Raw genomic sequence first — 17,114 nt, forward strand, 5'->3', positions numbered from 1 at the left:
ATTAAAATAGGGATCAATTGGCCACTAAATTGGGAGAAAAAAAAGGGAAAAATCAGAAATAAATTAAAAAAAAAAAGAAAAGTGAGTATCGGTGGGCAGCAATATCAGGATTATAGCTTTTTTAACAGCCGCTTTATTTTCGCCAACTGCAAGATAAGACACGTCCATACATCAAGACACGTCCATATATGTGGGATTCATAAAGGCTGTTCAAGTGACCCTCCTTGCTAAAACATCATTATTATTCTGCTGTCTGCCAAGCAGCTACAAGCTTTCATTTAAAAACACATTCAACATACCCACCACACGTGAGGCTCCAGTATGAATGAAAAAGTATTTTTCTATCTTTCCATAACTTTTAACAATGTGTTAAGAACAGCCCTTGTAAGGCCCAGTGTGGTGCTGGCATTCAGTGTTAAAATCCACACATATACAACTGTATAAATATAAACAAGAAAACCTAAAATCCACACATATACAACTGTATAAATATAAACAAGAACACCTCGGTTTCATTTTTTTGTGTGGAATTTTTCCCCTTTTTCTCCCCAACTGTATCCGGCTAATTACCCCACTCTTCCGATCCGTCCCAGTCGCTGCTCCACCCCCCCTGCCGATCTGGGGAGGGCTGCATTCCCCCCAGTTCTCCCTCTCCCCTCTGAACAGGTGCCCCGACCGACCAGAGGAGGCGCTAGTGCAGCATCCCTGACACATACCAACGTCTGGCTTCCCACCCGCAGACAGCCAATTGTGTCTCTAGGGACACCCGACTGAGCTGGACTTAATACACGGATTCGAACGGGCGATCCCGGTGTTGGTAGGCTGTCCCGGTCACTGCTCCACCCCGTGCCGATCCGGGGAGGGCTGCAGACTACCTCATGCCTCCTCCAATACATGTGGCGTCGCCAGCTGCTTTTTTTCACCTGAGTGAGGAGTTTCACCAGGGGGACGTAGCGCGTGGGAGGATCACGCTATTCCCCCTGCCCCCCCCCCGACAGGCGCGCCGACTGACCAGAGGAGGCGCTAGTGCAGTGACCAGGATACACACCCACATCCGGCTTTCCACCCGTAGACACGTACAATTGTATCTGTAGGGACGTCCAACCAAGCTGGAGGTAACACGGGGATTCGAACCAGCGATCCTGGTGTTGGTAGGCAACGGAATAGACCGCCACACTACAAGGACGCCCTAAAAACCTCAGATTTCTAGCTGTTAGCACATCCTGCAATCTAAAAAAACCACAGGAAAGCCCAGATCTGCAGTCAGATTCTTTGAAAAATATTTGATCAAACCTGATTTTAGTCAAAGAACAGAGCGGAGGTCCCTGCCAGCGGATCTGGGATACGCTTACTCCTGCAATTACACCAGCGGAGGCGAGTTGGGCTACCTCATTCTGACATTTTGGCTGAAAAACAAATAATTCTTGGCAGTCATAACTCTCCTATTCATTCTCCTGGGTTATAGAGACCCTGCACGGGTCGGTCCAGTCGTTCGTCCTTATGGCTGGCGTTGTACCCGAGGAGGTCTCCAGCCTCGCTAACGGAGCCAGCGCTCTCGTGTTTTTCCCCAAATCAAAGTGTGTCGGGACAGACCTGGGCTGTCGGGCGGATCTCCAATTTAAAAAAGAAAAAAATCAAACAAAAAATCACCACTCAACTGTGATCTAACTGGTAGAGAGGAGAGCGAGCAGACGGAGGAGAGCGAGAGAGTCATCACAGACGGGTGGAAGTGGAGCGAGGGAGGATGAAAGGAGGACAACGGATAGTCCTCATCTCGTTTCAGTGCTGACAGCAGGGACGGGAAAGACCTCAATAAGCAGACTCACAAGAAAAAATATGGAAGCACACACACAAATAAACAAACACGGCATTCATGCGGGTCAGCCATTTTGCGAGGACACGCGGACAGGAAGTGAGACAGACGCTTGCTCCTCTGTGACCTGCGTGACGGGGTTAACCCAACGTGACAGACGGCGAATCGAAACTCCTGAAACGCTCCTCTCGACTCTTCCACAAAACGTCCATTCACTTAAAACAAGTGCATCGCTCTGTTCCGGACACACAGTGCCGCAAGGCTTCGTACCGGATCAGTACCACTTATGTCTCGGCGGTGCACGCGCGGACCAAAACGACTCCCGCCGTGCCGCGATTTCACGACTTCCCTGATGTTTCCAAGAGGGAAACGTTCCGGCGGCGAGACAAACTGCGTGGAGAAAACATGATGTTATCAAACCATCGTCACATCTGATCACGTCGATCTCGCTGCGCTTAAGCCGCGGCCGTCTGCAGCAAATCTCCGCACACAAGTTTGCCGCGACCCGAAGGCGTCACAGACTAAGGTGTGACTCCGGGCGCAAGCTCCCGCTCGCCAAACACCGACCAGCCGTAGCAACCGCTGCCACAACAACACCATCACAAGAGCAACACAGACACTCCCCTCAACAACGAAGCCAGATCTTATGACTGCTCTTCAGGCGATGCAACACACAACGACGACAACAACAACAAAACACAGGAGTCCCAGTCTGGCGTCCAGCGCCAGGCGGTCTCCAAATCACAGTGAGGGAATGTGACGTGAACTTTCCTTCGTATCTGCTGGCAAACGCAACGGGCAGGTTAAAGGAAGCCCTGGAAATCTAACAACTGAAATAACTGAGAGGGTTCATCCCACAACGCTTGTAGATAAGAGTCGGCAGCTTTTTCACGTAATGTCTCGAAAGCCCAGCCAAAATATATATGTAAATTTATACATACATTCTCTTAACAGGTTATCATTTTGTCAATGAGGGATTTTGACTGCCTGCTAGTGATGTGCGGGTCGACCCACAACCCGCGGGTCGGGCAGGTTCGGGTAAACTTACTACATAATATCTCGGGTTCGGGCGGGCGGGTCAAAAAGTGACAAAGCAGTGCTGTGTAAGATACAAACAACTTGCAGAAACACTGCGTGCTATAGGCTAGGCTGTGCATCACTAGTCCACCCCCCCCCCACACACACACATACACAAGCAGCTTTATCATCAATTTGCGTTTAATAATGTTGAGGATTCACCTACAAGTGTTTCCCCTAAGTGGCATCCATAGCTTTTGTTTACACCACCAAAACTCTTTCTTTTAGTCAGAGAGAAGACGCTTATCAGTGTTTGTGTGAGAGGAGAGAGAGTGAGAGAGAGAGAGGGGGGAGAGAGAAAGCGCGAGGAGAGAGAGCAAGAGGAGAGAGAGTGAGAGCTGAGAGCAAGAGAGGAAACAGCAGAGAGAGAGAGAGCGAGTGAGAGAGAGAGAGAGAGCGAGTGAGAGAGGGGAGAGGAGAGAGCAAGACAGAGAGCGAGAGAGACAACATGACAGAGTAGAGAGAGTGAGAGAGCGGAGGAGGAGAGAGAGAGAGAGCAAGAGAGAGAGAGAGAGAGTGCATGTCTTTAATGAAGGGTTACTTGTTTTGCTGCTATGCAACATGAAGAACAGTGTTTGGAAGGACCCGTGTGTGTATTTAGTAGTCTGGACCCAGACACCATCAGGCCGGGAAACAATAGGCCGGGCCTTGCTATCAGTGTATTGTGCTGGGCAACCAGCCCAAAACCAGCTAGCACAACCCTGCTCGTTTCGCTGTGGCCTCGGCTACAGCTGGAGGTCTGCAGGTCGGGTTCGGGTGGGTAATTAACGCATTATTTTAGCGGGTCGGACTGGCTCTCATAACGGGTCGGGTGGGTGCGGGTCTTTAAAAACCACTACTGCCTGCCATCCAAAAAAAAAGAAAAAAAGAAGAAGTACCGCCAAGTGTTATCATCTTGTGCAACCGACCATCTTTTTTTATATATTTTTTTAAGAACAGGTTTGGCTTCCCCCTAGTTGTGGATGTCTCGCTGCAGAAACCCACTCTGTGACTACACTCGGTACTTTTCTTTCCGTCGCTTGTCAGAAAGAGCTTGTTAGCGTGCATCGCTGCTCCCACACGGGCCCCGCCAGCCACCGGAGAATCTCAGAATGTCACAGCCTTCGCGGCGTCCGGCCGCTTGTTTAAAAAGCACCGTTGTTTTCTTTCATTTGAGCCGCGTCAGCTCAAACAGGGTGGCTAGCGAGGCGGCCCGCCAGCCCGAGACCTGCCGCCGTCCTGATACCGCGTAAGTGCTTCTGAATGAAAGGCACCGACTCTCCGTGTGTAAAGTCTATTGGCAACAGCAGTTCTCAATCAGGTCCTCAGGTGCCACCAGTACTGCTGGTTTTCCGTTCTTTTTTAAAAACTATTTTTCCTCCTTTTTCTCCCCAATGGTACCCGGCCAATGACCTCGCTCTCTGAGCCGCCCCGGTCGCTGCTCCACCCCCCTCTGCCGATACGGGGAGGGCTGCAGACTACCACATGCCTCCTCTGATACATGTTGGATTCGCCAGCCGCTTCTTTACACCTGACAGTGGGGAGTTTCGCCGGGGGGGGGGGCGTAGTATGTGGGAGGATCACGCCATTCCCCCCCGGTTCCCCCTCCCCCCCGAACAGGCGCCACAACCGACCAGAGGAGGCGCTAGTGCAGCAACCAGGGCACATACCCATATCCGGCTTCCCACCCACAGACACGGCCAATTGTGTCTGTAGGGACGCCTGACCAAGCCGGAGGTAACACGGGGATTCGAACCAGCGATCCCGTACTGCTGGTTTTCTATTCTACCAGGTAGTTCATTACATTCACCTGTTGTTCCACGTGTAAAGCATCGCTGATTGGAGGCTGAATGAGTAGAACAACTGGTAGAATAGAGAACCAGTATGGCTGCTACTGAGGACCCGATTGAGAACCGCTGCTCTAGGGATTGACAACTTAAAGCCTGGTGACATCAGCTCAAAGAAAACTTGAACATCACATTAGATTACCGCCTATAACCAGACATATATGTGCATAAAGACATACATATATATTACGTGTAGTAATATAATAACAATGATAATCAGTATATTTGAGATTATATAAAGTATATATAAAGTATATATAAAGTATATATATATATATATATATATATATATATATACATACACTTTAGTGATCCCTGTAGGGGAATTAATCCCTGCATTTGACCCATCCTAGCTGTGTAGCTGGGAGCAGTGAGCAGCTGCCGTGCAGCACCCGGGGACCAATTCCAGTTCGTGCTGCCATGCCTTGCTCAGGGGCACAGACAGGAGTATTAACCCTAACATGCATGTCTTTCTGATGGTGAGGGAAACCGGAGCACCCGGAGGAGAGAAAACCCACCGCAGACACGGGGAGAAAATGCAAGCTCCACACAGAGGACGACCCCCAAGGTTGGACAACCCCGGGGTACAAACCAAGGACCTTCTTGCTGTGAGGCGACAGCGCTAAGCACCGCTCCACCTGATATACTCTGTTTGTATACTCCATTTGTTTAATCGTCTACACAGTTATTTTGGAGAGACAGAACAACAGAGAGAAGCAGACCGACACACACGCACGCACACAAGCTCACTTTTACATTGAGACAATGGAAGCACTGTCTGGTTCTGAACTGGGATTCTGGTCCCTTAACTGGGCTTTATGGTTTTAGCTGTGGTTCTGGTCCTGAAGTGATTCCTTACTTGATGAAGTCTGTGTATTCCATCCAGAAGACTCCCTCGCTGCTGCCGTGCGCCATCAGCTCGTGACGCAGGTGCTGCGGCCAGTCGGCCCACTCGTCTGACCAGCTGCCGTTCCATGAGAAACGACCCCACGGATTACGCAATCTCAGCAGCCTGCAGGGGTGAGTGGGGGAGAGAGGGAGAGGGAGAGAGGGAGAGAGAGAGAGAGAGAGAGAGAGAGAGAGAGAGAGAGAGAGAGGGAGAGTGAGTTAAGGTGAAGACAGCTTTCATTCAATGCTTTACCAGCATCTCCTCACACTCTCTCTCTCTCCCGGTGAACCATCACCTACTCTTCAACAGCCCATTTTATTTTACTGCTTTTCGGTGACAGCAGGGAGCTCCAGAGGTGTGATTAAAAACCTGGTCTGGACTTCAGAAAAAAAAAAACTGCAGCAGAACTTTTTTTTCCCTCTCCGAGTATTTTTTGTTCCCCTCTTGCTCGAGTTACAGGGCCACAAGCTCATTTCCCGTCAAGTGCTGTGGCTCGACGGCCCTGTCAGATTGCTTTATGGCGTTAAATTAAAGTGGCCGCACACGGCCATTGAGCAAATTACATCTGGGATTTACACCCCAACCCCCAAGCTCCCTCCAAACACCCCCGGCGGGTGGGAGAGAAGTCGCAGCCATTGTTTGCGCTCACAATGCCGACCGCGGTCAAAGCGGCCGTACGGGCACGAACCAGTTTGTACCCGTTCACCTGATGACCACGCCCACTTCTCACGCCGAGCTCGTAGCCCCGCCCCCTTCTACCCAGAAACGGCACCTTCACGGTACGAACTTCAGATTATTACTTCAGTGTGAAGTTGAAATTAGCTACTGCCATACATGTGCATTGTGGCTCACATCTATATTGTAGTTGTGTTGTGTATATAGTGCACAGTAATTACACTGTTATTATTCCTTTTTTATTGTTAGGATCGCACAACTGTACATTTGCACACAAACGTTATATGGTATGTACATGAAGTACATAACATATACGCAGATGGTATGATATCTTACCTTTATTTTACCATCTGCATATTCTTTTTTTTTTTCTTTAGGAATTTCCCCCTTTTTCTCCCCAATTGTATTCGGCCAATTACCCCACTCTTCCAAGCTGCTCCGGTCGCTGCTCCACCCCCTCTGCCGATCCGGGGAGGGCTGCAGACTACCACATGCCTCCTCCCATACATGTGTGGCGTCGCCACCAGCCGCTTCTTTTCACCAGAGAGTGAGGAGTTTTACCAGGGGGGGGCCTTGCATGTGGGAGGATCACGCCCCCCCCAGTTCTCCCTCCCACTTGAACAGGTGCCCCGACCAACCAGAGGAGGTGCTAGTGCAGTGACCAGGACACATACCCACATCCGGCTCCCCAAACACCTGACCAAGCCGGAGGTAACACTGGGATTCGAACCAGCGATCCCCATGTTGGTAGGCAATGGAATAGACCGCTATGGCACCCGGATGCCCTTGTTCTTTTAAACTGATCATTACGAGCGACCACAAGTGAGCCTTTCATAGCACTGGCTGGAACCGTTTCAAATTAAAACACTTGAAATTGATTTTCACTTTACTTTAGATCACCAGCTCAATATGTCATTCCCACTGACTTTACTCTGTTTCCCAGCCTCCACATCTTGAAGGTTAATATCATCTCGGATTATTTCCTGAAGACAGTGCATGCCCTCGAACACTTGTTCTCTCTTTTTTTTTTCTTTTTTTTTTATCCATTGCTCCGAGAGCCTTCATCACACATAGCAGAAGCTGAAGGCAATACAGACAGGCCAAGTATCTGACCAACCCCCTTTTTTCAGAACAGAATAGAACATATATATATATATATATATAATTTAAGGCTATTTTTCTTGCATTCTTGAATGTATCAACACCGCCTAGTAAAATTCCTAGTGCATGTAATGCACTGTTATTAGTTAGCGACAATAGAGAACAGGACTGCAGCAGAGAGAGAGAGAGAGAGAGAGAGAGAGAGAGAGAGAGAGAGAGAGAGAGAGAGAGAGAGAGAGAGATGGGTCTGACATGCAACAGAGGTGGCTGGAAGGGTTGTGCGACATGACCAACATCTCATATCCCTGGTATGGGTCATTTCATATTCCAATAATGACATATCACGATATAGCACATTTTCTGTAACGCCAATGAATAAACAGTTTCTGGTAAGCCCCCCCCCCCCCCAGTGTGTGTACACGCTCCGTGTGTGTGTGTGTGGGAGGGGGGGGGGGCTGCCCTCGCTGAACCCCAGAGAGCAGAGTAGCGCCACCATAAATGATGGCAAAACGCAGGAGAAACTCTCACACTGAGCGGAAAAGAAACGAGTGCCTATAAATTAGGTAAATATCATAAATAAACAATCTCTACTGTGTTTTGCTGTCATTCATGGTCATGTTACTTTCTCCTCTGCTCTGCTCTCCGTTTCACCGCGGGCGGGGCTCAGCGGAGCGGAGGACAGACAGGCAGCCTAAAAGCTTTGTGAGTAAAAAGTCAATAAGAGTGATTTATTAATGTAATCCACGCAAAACATGGACAAACTCCAAACGATGAAAAATACTGCCGTAAAGAGTTTGATTTACGATATATATCGTCACATTGCACAGCCCTAGCTGCCGGCTGGAATTGAACCGGCGACAGCTGCGACCATGTGGCCTGCGCTGCAACCTTCCAGCTACAGCGGCGCTCCAATAAAAGAATTTCTGATTCCGAGGATAGAATAGAATGGCGTCCGGGTAGCGTGGCGGTCTACTCCTTTGCCTACCAACACAGGGATTGCCGGATCGAATCCCTGTGTCACCTCCGGCTTGGTTGGGCGTCCCTACAGACACAATTGGCCGTGTCTGCAGGTGGGAAGCCGGATGTGGGTATGTGTCTCGGTCGCTGCACTAGCGCCTCCTCTGGTCGGTCGGGGCGCCTGTTCGGAGGGGAGGGGGAACTGGGGGGGGAATAGTATGACCCTCCCATGTGCTACGTCCCCCCGGTGAAACTCCTCACTGTCAGGTGAAAAGAAGCGGCTGGTGACTCCATATGTATGGGAGGAGGCATGTGGTAGTCTGCAGCCCTCCCCGGATCGGCAGAGGGGGTGGAGCAGCGACCGAGACAACCAGGATGGCTCAGAAGAGTGGCCAAGTACAATTGGGGAGAGAAAAAAAAAGGGGGGGGGGGGGATCCACAAAAAAAAAAGAAAAAGAAAAGAATAGAATAGAATAGAATAGAATAGAATAGAATAGAATAGAATAGAATAGAACAGGACTGTAGGTTAAAACCAGCTTTCAGCAGTGGTTTCCTTCCTAAATCTGCACTGCGGTGTTCTGGCCTACGGTTGTTATTTCTGCTACAGTCTCCACAGAGCCCTTCTAGAAGCCAAGAACACAATGATGGATGTGAGATGGAGCCATTAACCCCCCCCCCACACACACACACACCACACACATAAAAAACTGCTTTGGGCCAGGGTGTTGAAAAGGCCATTGATTCATATGGGACCAACTGCCCCAAGTACTTGCCCCATCAGTTTTGGGAAACCCTTTAAACGTTCAGAATCCGTCTTAGAATTGGAATAATTTTTCCTTTTTTTGCCAAGTGAGATTTTACACACAATTACTGTGATGCGCAAATATGAAAGTAACACACAGATATGTGTGTAAACACGGACTGTCAACAAGTTCAACCCCACGGTGTACTTCAAACAAGACAATCCCGGCACTGCAAATACAAGAAAAAGCAGCAGCGAGGAAGGAAAATATTAAAGAGCCTTCATTGTAGCGGCTGAATCATTTAAAAAGATGCTTCGATAACTGTAGGTCTTCATCACGGCTTCAAAAACAGATTAAACGGGTGTGGCCTCGCCTGCATATTAGCAACAGCCAATGGGATGCGATCACATGACCCAGAGAAAAACACAACAGGTGAAGCTAATTAAAAATAATGAAAAAAATAAAGAAAAAATAACCCTGAGAAAGCATTATACACAAATATCCATTCATTCATTACCCGAACTGCTTATCCTTACTCAGGGTCACGGGGATGCTGGAGCCTACCCCCAGCAGTCACTGGGGTGGCAGGCGGACAGACACCCTGGACAGGCCGCCAGACCATCACAGGGCTGACACACACACACATATTCACACCTAGGGACAATTTTTTTTATTACAGCTGATTTGCCTGACCTTCATGTCTTTGGACTGTGGGAGGAAACTGGAGTACCTGGAGGAAACCCACGCAGAAACGGGGAGAGCATGCAAACTCCACACAGAGGACGACCCGGGACGACTCCCAAGGCTGGACTACCCTGGGGCTGGAACCCAGGACCTTCTTGCTGTGAGGCAACCACACTAACCACTGTGCCGCCCCTTTCTATCTAATTAAAACAAAATGACAGATAGATAGATCTACCTATCAATCTCATTAGCAAACTACAACTCAACCAAGACCTCACTCCATCTATACCAAACCTCCATGTCCACTTTACGTCCATTCACGCTAAGCTTCACTGGGTACCAGCCATTCAGCGCTTTGAATTAAAATTCCTCCTCCTAACCTATAAAAGTAGTTAACAACCTTTCTGCCCCCTATTGCTCTGATCTTCCTCATGACCACCCCCACCCCCTCTGTGTCTCTGCTCCTCCTCAGCAGGACTCCTCTCCTCTATTCCTCTATTCACATCAGTGGCTCCACAATGGGGGATGCCAGCCGTTGGCGGCGTCACACCTTGACTTTACAACACTCTACCTCCACACATCTGTAATACAGATACAAGCAGGTTTCTGGAAAGTTCTCCTGACCCGCTTGTTCAGCATCCCCTACTCCTCGAAGATCAGACTGTATTTATCTGCTTGTTGTAAGATGACCTTGAGTGTCCCCAGGTGCCAGCCATACAGACAAAATGTGTTGCACACAGATTTACTTGACTTTGTTCGTCCGCTATGTCATCCACCTTCCATGTTTCCCGTTTCCTGTAACGAGTTTTACCTGTAACCCTGCACGTCCCGGACATCCAGGATGGAGTAGGCGTGTCGGGGGCGGAGTCCCAGAGATTCGTAAACCACATCATCCACCTTCATGTTGCCCCCTCCGCACGACGCTCCCATCAGGAACCTAAAACGGACAAATGTGGCATGATTTACATGTTGATGAACTATGCTGATAACGATGATCTGTACAAGAATTTAAAAAAAATTAACTGCTCGTTAATTTTCCACATGGCCAGCATCCCATTACAAATGAATAGTAACTTAAGATCTCCATGAATTGTGCTCAAACATTAAAATATAATGTACTTACAACGGATGTTACACACAACGGGGATTTGATGGCACACATTGGGAAATAAAGATGGGAAGAGCACAGATTTGGCTATAAAATTAAAATAAAAAATCCTTCCTTCACTCTTTTATTGTATTCTCTCCCCAGAAATTGTCCATCAAAGTATCACTCTACGTTCAAATTAATATATGGTCAGGACTTTGTGACTCTTTACGCCAAACTATGTCATAGTGAAACCACAGCGGAATAAACCCTGCCTTCATAACCGCCAGGGGGTCTGCCACTCACCCAGCCTCCTTGGAGCTGAGCATCTTGGCCCAGATGAGATCGGTGTCAATGGGCTCCTCCCTGGGATTGGTGGAGCTGACCTGGAGCATCAGCGAGTCGCAGGGGGCTCCTGTCAGCGTGGCCAGGCCCTCGATGGCGCGCCCCGCCTGCAGGGCGAAGTAGGAGCCATGGAGCTTGGCCAGGGCTTTCTCTATCAATGCCACCCACAGCTGCTTCCTCTGGGCCTGGTCATTGAAAGACACAAAAAGGAGGACGTGATCAGTGGGAGAAGGGGTGACGGAGTCAGACATGGAAGCCCACTTGTTTTGCATTCACAATGAGTTGACATTGTAATACCAAAAATCGTATAAGTCACCTGAAATTTCACCATCACAATAAAGACATATTGAAGGAATACGTAGCAGCCATTGCCAAAGCGAGCGCGGTAGTACCTATTCAACAGGCATGTGAAAACTGCAGGAAGTTTACTAGAGACAAACCTAAGGCTAAAGCAATTGATGACAAAATCATGAAATTTGGGGAACTTGACGACCAGCCTTTTTCCATAGTCAATAATTTCGCCAGCTCATGGCGCATTTGGAACCCTGGTACACCCTCCTAAGCCGCCGCTACTTTGCAGACGTATCCCCACCTGCCCTGTTTAGTGTGGTCACCACACACATTCACAGTCTGACCGACACCAACGTAAGCGACATAAGTTGTACCACAAATATATGGACTTCTGACATTAGTCCAGTGAGTATGCTTAGTTTGACGGCTCAGTGGCTGGATGAGTACTTTAACATCCATTATCCAAGCCGCTTATCCCAACTGGGGTCATGGGATGCTGGAGCCTATCCCAGCAATCATTGGGCGGCAGGCGGGGAGCCACCCTGGACAGGCCGCCAGTCCAACACAGGGCCAACACAATTCACATCTAGGGACAATTTAGTACGGCCAATTCACCTGACCTACATGTCTTTGGACTGTGGGAGGAAACCAGAGCACCCACAGGAAACCCACGCAGACATGGGGAGATCACGCAAACTCCACACAGAGGACGACCCGGGACGACCCCCAAGGTTGGGCTACCCCAATCGCACTAACCACTGCACCACCGTGCTGCCCCTAAGGTCAAGTCAAGTCAAGGGCAGCAGTTATTGCATGCACAGGAATGCTCCGGTTTGCACACAGAGACAGCGATCTGCAAAGCTTTTTTTTAGCTATGCATTAAAAGCAGCATAGCTGTCCCCAAACCCTTTTCCCTTTCTTGCATTTAATTTATGTTGAATTCTGATACAAAATGTTTGATAGGCTTTATGTTCTATGAAAGCCAAAGTATAGGCATGAAGGTTTTTTTTTTAATGTACTTTACTAGAAAAAAATCAATTACATTTTGAAGAGTCAGAACTGCTCTTTTTTTTGTGTGTGTGTGTGTGAACAATAAAAATGTCAGATTTGGTTAGGTCAGGTGTCCGGGTAGTGTGGCAGTCTATTCCGCTGCCTACAAACACGGGGATCGCCGGTTCGAATCCCCGTGTTACCTCCAGCTTGGTCAGGCGTCCCTACAGACACAATGACCATGTCTGCGGGTGGGCAGCCGGATGTGGGTATGTGTCCTGGTCGCTGCACTAGCGCCTCCTCTGCTCAGTCGGGGCGCCTGTTCGGGGGGAGGGGAAACAGCGTGATCCCCACCACGCGCTACGTCCCCCTGGTGAAACTCCTCACTGTTAGGTGAAAAGAAGCGACTGGCGACTCCAAATGTATCAGAGGAGGCATGTGGTAGTCTGCAGCACTCCCCGGATCGGCAGAGGGGGTGGAGCAGCGACCGGGACGGCTCGGAGAGCAGGGTGATTGGCCAGGTACAATTCGGGAGAAGGAAAAAAAATTACAAGTTACACTTGTAAACAATGAACTTTGTGGTGCTTTCTTTCTTCTTCACTGCTATGAAATGTAATGAAATTGGAGACATGCTAAAATGAATGTTTAGCGAGCGCAACAGCAAAAATTAAAAGGCCTGAAGTGGGTCAGCATTATGCCGAAACAGCACCTTTTCTCCTTTCTGCTCATGCCTTAATGTCTTTGAACACATGGTGCAAAAACCTGTACCAAGCTCTTTTAGTTTGACACCAAGTGCCCTACATTTTGTCTGTCCCTTCTTTTCATCCAACCAAAGCCCACCGCCATTTACTCTTTTTTTTTTCCCCTTCAATTTTCCCCCTTTTTCTCCCCAATTGTATCTGGCCAATTACCCTGCTTTTTTTGAGCCGTCCTAGTCGCTGCTCCACCCCGGATCTGGGGGGGGGGGGGGGCTCGACCGACCAGAGGAGGCGCTAGTGCAGCGACCAGGACAAATACCCACATCTGACTTCCCATCAGCAGACACGGCCAACTGTGTCTGTAGCGACGCCCGACTAAGCCGGAGGGAACACGGGGATTCGACCTGGCGATCCTGTCGCCATTTACTCTTCACCACGCTCTGTGGCGCTCTGTGTCCTCACCAGCTTACACAACTTCAGATTCCATTCTTTCTATGCAGACACTTTGAATCGTGTGCACAAAGAATGCTACAAGGAAACTCACAGAACATAGACTGCCAACTGGATAACAGACTACAGTACCCACCCCAAATATCACTTGTGAGATATCGCATTACACAACTGACCGTGATTGGTGAAAACTTGTCCAAAAAATGAAATATGTCGGGTGGTTGTTGCCACTTTATTAAAACTTTATCATTTTCTCCCAAATTGTATCCGGCCAATTACCCCACTCTTCTGAGCTGTCTCGGTCTCTGCTCAACCCCCTCTGCTGATCCGGGGAGGGCTGCAGACTACCACATACCTCCTCTCATACATGTGGAGACGCCAGCTGCTTCTTTTCACCTGACAGTGAGGAGTTTTGCCAGGGGGCTGTAGCGTGTGGGAGGATCACGCTATTCCCCCCAGTTCACCCTCCCCCCCAAACAGGTGCCCCGACCAACCAGAGGAGGCGCTAGTGCAGCGACCAGGACACATACCCACATCCGGCTTCCTACCCGCAGACACAGCTAATTGTGTCTGTAGGGACGCCCGACCAAGGTAGCATGGGGATTTGAACCGGCGATCCCTGTGTTGGTAGGCAATGGAAAAGACCGTCATGCCACCCGGACGCTCTTTATTAAAACTTTATTCAAAATTATGAACCTAAAACTCATGTAGGCTGCAGTTACGGCACGGTGCCAGAAAACGTTTAAGCCACGGTATCATCTTTATGTATGACTTCCTCATTTTACGCCCCACCTGGGAGAAGAGCAGGTAGCCGTAGTCGTCGCATGGCAGCATGTCGTCCACCAGCACCGTGGTCCAGGTGCCGTCCTTACACAGCCTGACCTGGTAGGCTCCCTCTGGGCAGATGGTCCGTGTGATCATCACCCGCTCCACCAGCTCTGGACGCTCCGCCAAGACCGCCAGAGCACTCAGGAACCTAGGGAGGGTGGAGGAGGAAAAGGAGAAGAGAAGAATTTAAGGGGAGGCCGCGAAGAGAGGAAAGAGTTGGGTGGAGGAAAGAGGGACAGGGATGGGGGGGTGAGGAGAGGTTTGATTAAAGAAGAGGCGAGGGGTGTAGTGGAGGAGAGAGATGGATGAGGAGGGGAGGGAGGGAGAGAGAGAGAGAGAGAAGAGTCAGTCGAGCACATGAGATGATCGGCAAGAATGGATGGATGGATGATGGGAGTGCAGAAACCAGGAGCAGAGCCCGTGCCTGTGAATCAGCAAAGACAGAGGGATGAAAAGACAGATTAATAGGCAGCTGTTCAGGGTGTGTGGATGGATGGATGGAACTGACACTAGCATGCAGACAGATGGATGGAAAACAAAGTGCTTAGCATGCAGATGGACAGACTGATGGACAGGTGAATTGAAGAAATACCACTGGGCCAAGAGACAAATGAGTGGACGTCCAAATCAAAACAGACAGAGAAACAGGCATGTGTGTGAGAAAGACTCGGTAGGCAGTTAGACTGACAGACTTTATCAGCCTAATGAATAAACAAGCGGAAAGAAACAAGACAGAGAGGAAGGCTGACAGACAGACAGGCGAGCAGTCCATAAATGTATAATTCAACTGTCCAGCTAAGAAGGCTTACTTAGGCAGTTATGAAACGGGTTTTTTTCCTGCTCAAGCACTCATTTGCATAATTCGTGCTTGTTGAAAATCAATAGTGTCAGATGAGTCAAGCTTCCCTGCCTTCTGGTTAGCGGTCCATTACCGCCAATTTAGCCCTCAGCAGAGGGAAACTAACTCATCTTCCCCAATTAGACTGCTGGTGGAATTAGTTAATCGAAATGCAGGATCATCATGAAATGTCACTTCCCCGCATAAGCGTCTCGGGAGACACCTTGGCTCAGAGGGGCTTACGCAAGCTCAACCCAAAACATGCCGCGACAGTCACGTAAACAACCTACAGCTCATTTAAAATTGTAGAAAGAGATACTGAGGGTAGAAAGAGAGATAGACAGATAACTGACAGTCATTGACTGACAGTCATTTCCCCCCCTTTATGACTAGTATGACCTTGACATCCCGGGTGATCAAATTGTAAACAGATGGGTTATCCACATTAAAGGTGTAAATGCCCCTAAAAAGCACTGATGCTTTGTGATCTGATTGGTCAAACCACCTCTGGAGGTGGCCTGGGTTGCACTGTAACCCCATTCTGAGAGTTATCATCCCATTTCATATCAAAGTATGACAAAATTCTTATTTTAGGCGATCTTAACATACATGTCTGCTGCCCTTCTCAGACTTTGGTCATCGATTTTGTGGACAGTTTGGAACCTCACTCGGGCAATAAAAGAACCCACACACTTGAGAGGCCAAACCCTTGACTATGTTCTGTACACTGGTCTCAGCCCTGACAACTTGGAGACTAAAGATATCCGTGTGTCTGATCACAAAGCAGTTTTATTCAGTATGGCTTTATCCCAACTACCTATTGATCACAGTACCCTGTCCGCTGCCATGTTTTTAAGTCTGTGTCTGCTCGCATGTTTTCTGAGCTTTTTACTGCTGCTTCTTTAGCTGCCTTTAACCCACATTTTAACACCGACGCACTGGTCTTCCTTTTTATTCACACTTGTCAGACTGCCCTGGACACTGTCGCCCTCTACAAAGACAATAAGATCACGGCTAAATGAATCCACACAGGAATAAATGAGAGTCTGTAGGAAAAAGGAATGCAAATGTAAAAAATCAGGTTTACATGTATTTTATGACATCTGGAAAGACACAATGAAGAATTATCACAAGGCAGTTAAAGAAGTAAGAGCATCCATCTTCTCAAATTTTAGCAAATCACTCTAACCCCAGAATTTTATTCAAGGTAATAGACTTAATCATCACCCCCTCCCCCTTTCATTTTACCAATGCCTCACAAGAGATGTGTGGAGGTTTTTAAATTGTTTCATAAATAGGGTCAAGGATATAAAGCAACAACCCCCCCCCCCCCAGAGTATTTTTACATAACAGTAGGGACATTCATAGTTATCTTAGCAATTTGGAACCTGTATCGTTGACCTTTTTATCTGAAATCATATCCCATATGACATCAACCATGTGCAGTCTTGATATTATTCCCACTACATTTCTTAAAGAGGATGTTGACACAGTTGGGCCCAGTACTTTATTGATTATTAATAGCTCCTTAGCAACAGGCATTTTTACATCTATTTTTAAACATGCTGTGGTCCAATCTCTTTTAAAGAAACCTAACCTTGATCCTTCTGTTCTTAACAATTTTAGGCCAATTTCTAAACTTCCACTTTTATAAAAGAATAAGAAGCTTGTCAATAAACGCAGTATCCAGATGTACTGATTCAGCCTTCTTTGATTGTCTTACCTGGATTATTGAACATGCATCAAGACATTTCCTCCACTTTTATCAAAAATTTTAGAAAAAGTGGTTTAAACCCAACTTTTAGCTTTTATGTTTCACAAT

At 48.2% G+C, this 17,114-nt stretch overlaps 1 protein-coding gene across 2 annotated transcripts in view; it reads right to left on the bottom strand.

Moving 5' to 3' along the window:
* capn15 (calpain 15) overlaps window positions 1-17,114 on the bottom strand; it is a 97,683-nt gene that overhangs the window by 16,001 nt on the left and 64,568 nt on the right. For both annotated transcript variants that reach the window (XM_056297721.1, XM_056297720.1), the window contains exons 4-7: window positions 14,419-14,602; window positions 11,159-11,382; window positions 10,577-10,702; window positions 5,576-5,728 (exon numbers count right to left, since the gene is read on the bottom strand). In XM_056297721.1, the coding sequence (XP_056153696.1) occupies window positions 5,576-5,728; window positions 10,577-10,702; window positions 11,159-11,382; window positions 14,419-14,602 (687 nt within the window). The remainder of the gene's footprint in view (window positions 1-5,575; window positions 5,729-10,576; window positions 10,703-11,158; window positions 11,383-14,418; window positions 14,603-17,114) is intronic.

The sequence above is a fragment of the Lampris incognitus genome, chromosome 17, assembly GCF_029633865.1.
Source record: "Lampris incognitus isolate fLamInc1 chromosome 17, fLamInc1.hap2, whole genome shotgun sequence".
NCBI classification, from domain to species: domain Eukaryota; kingdom Metazoa; phylum Chordata; class Actinopteri; order Lampriformes; family Lampridae; genus Lampris; species Lampris incognitus.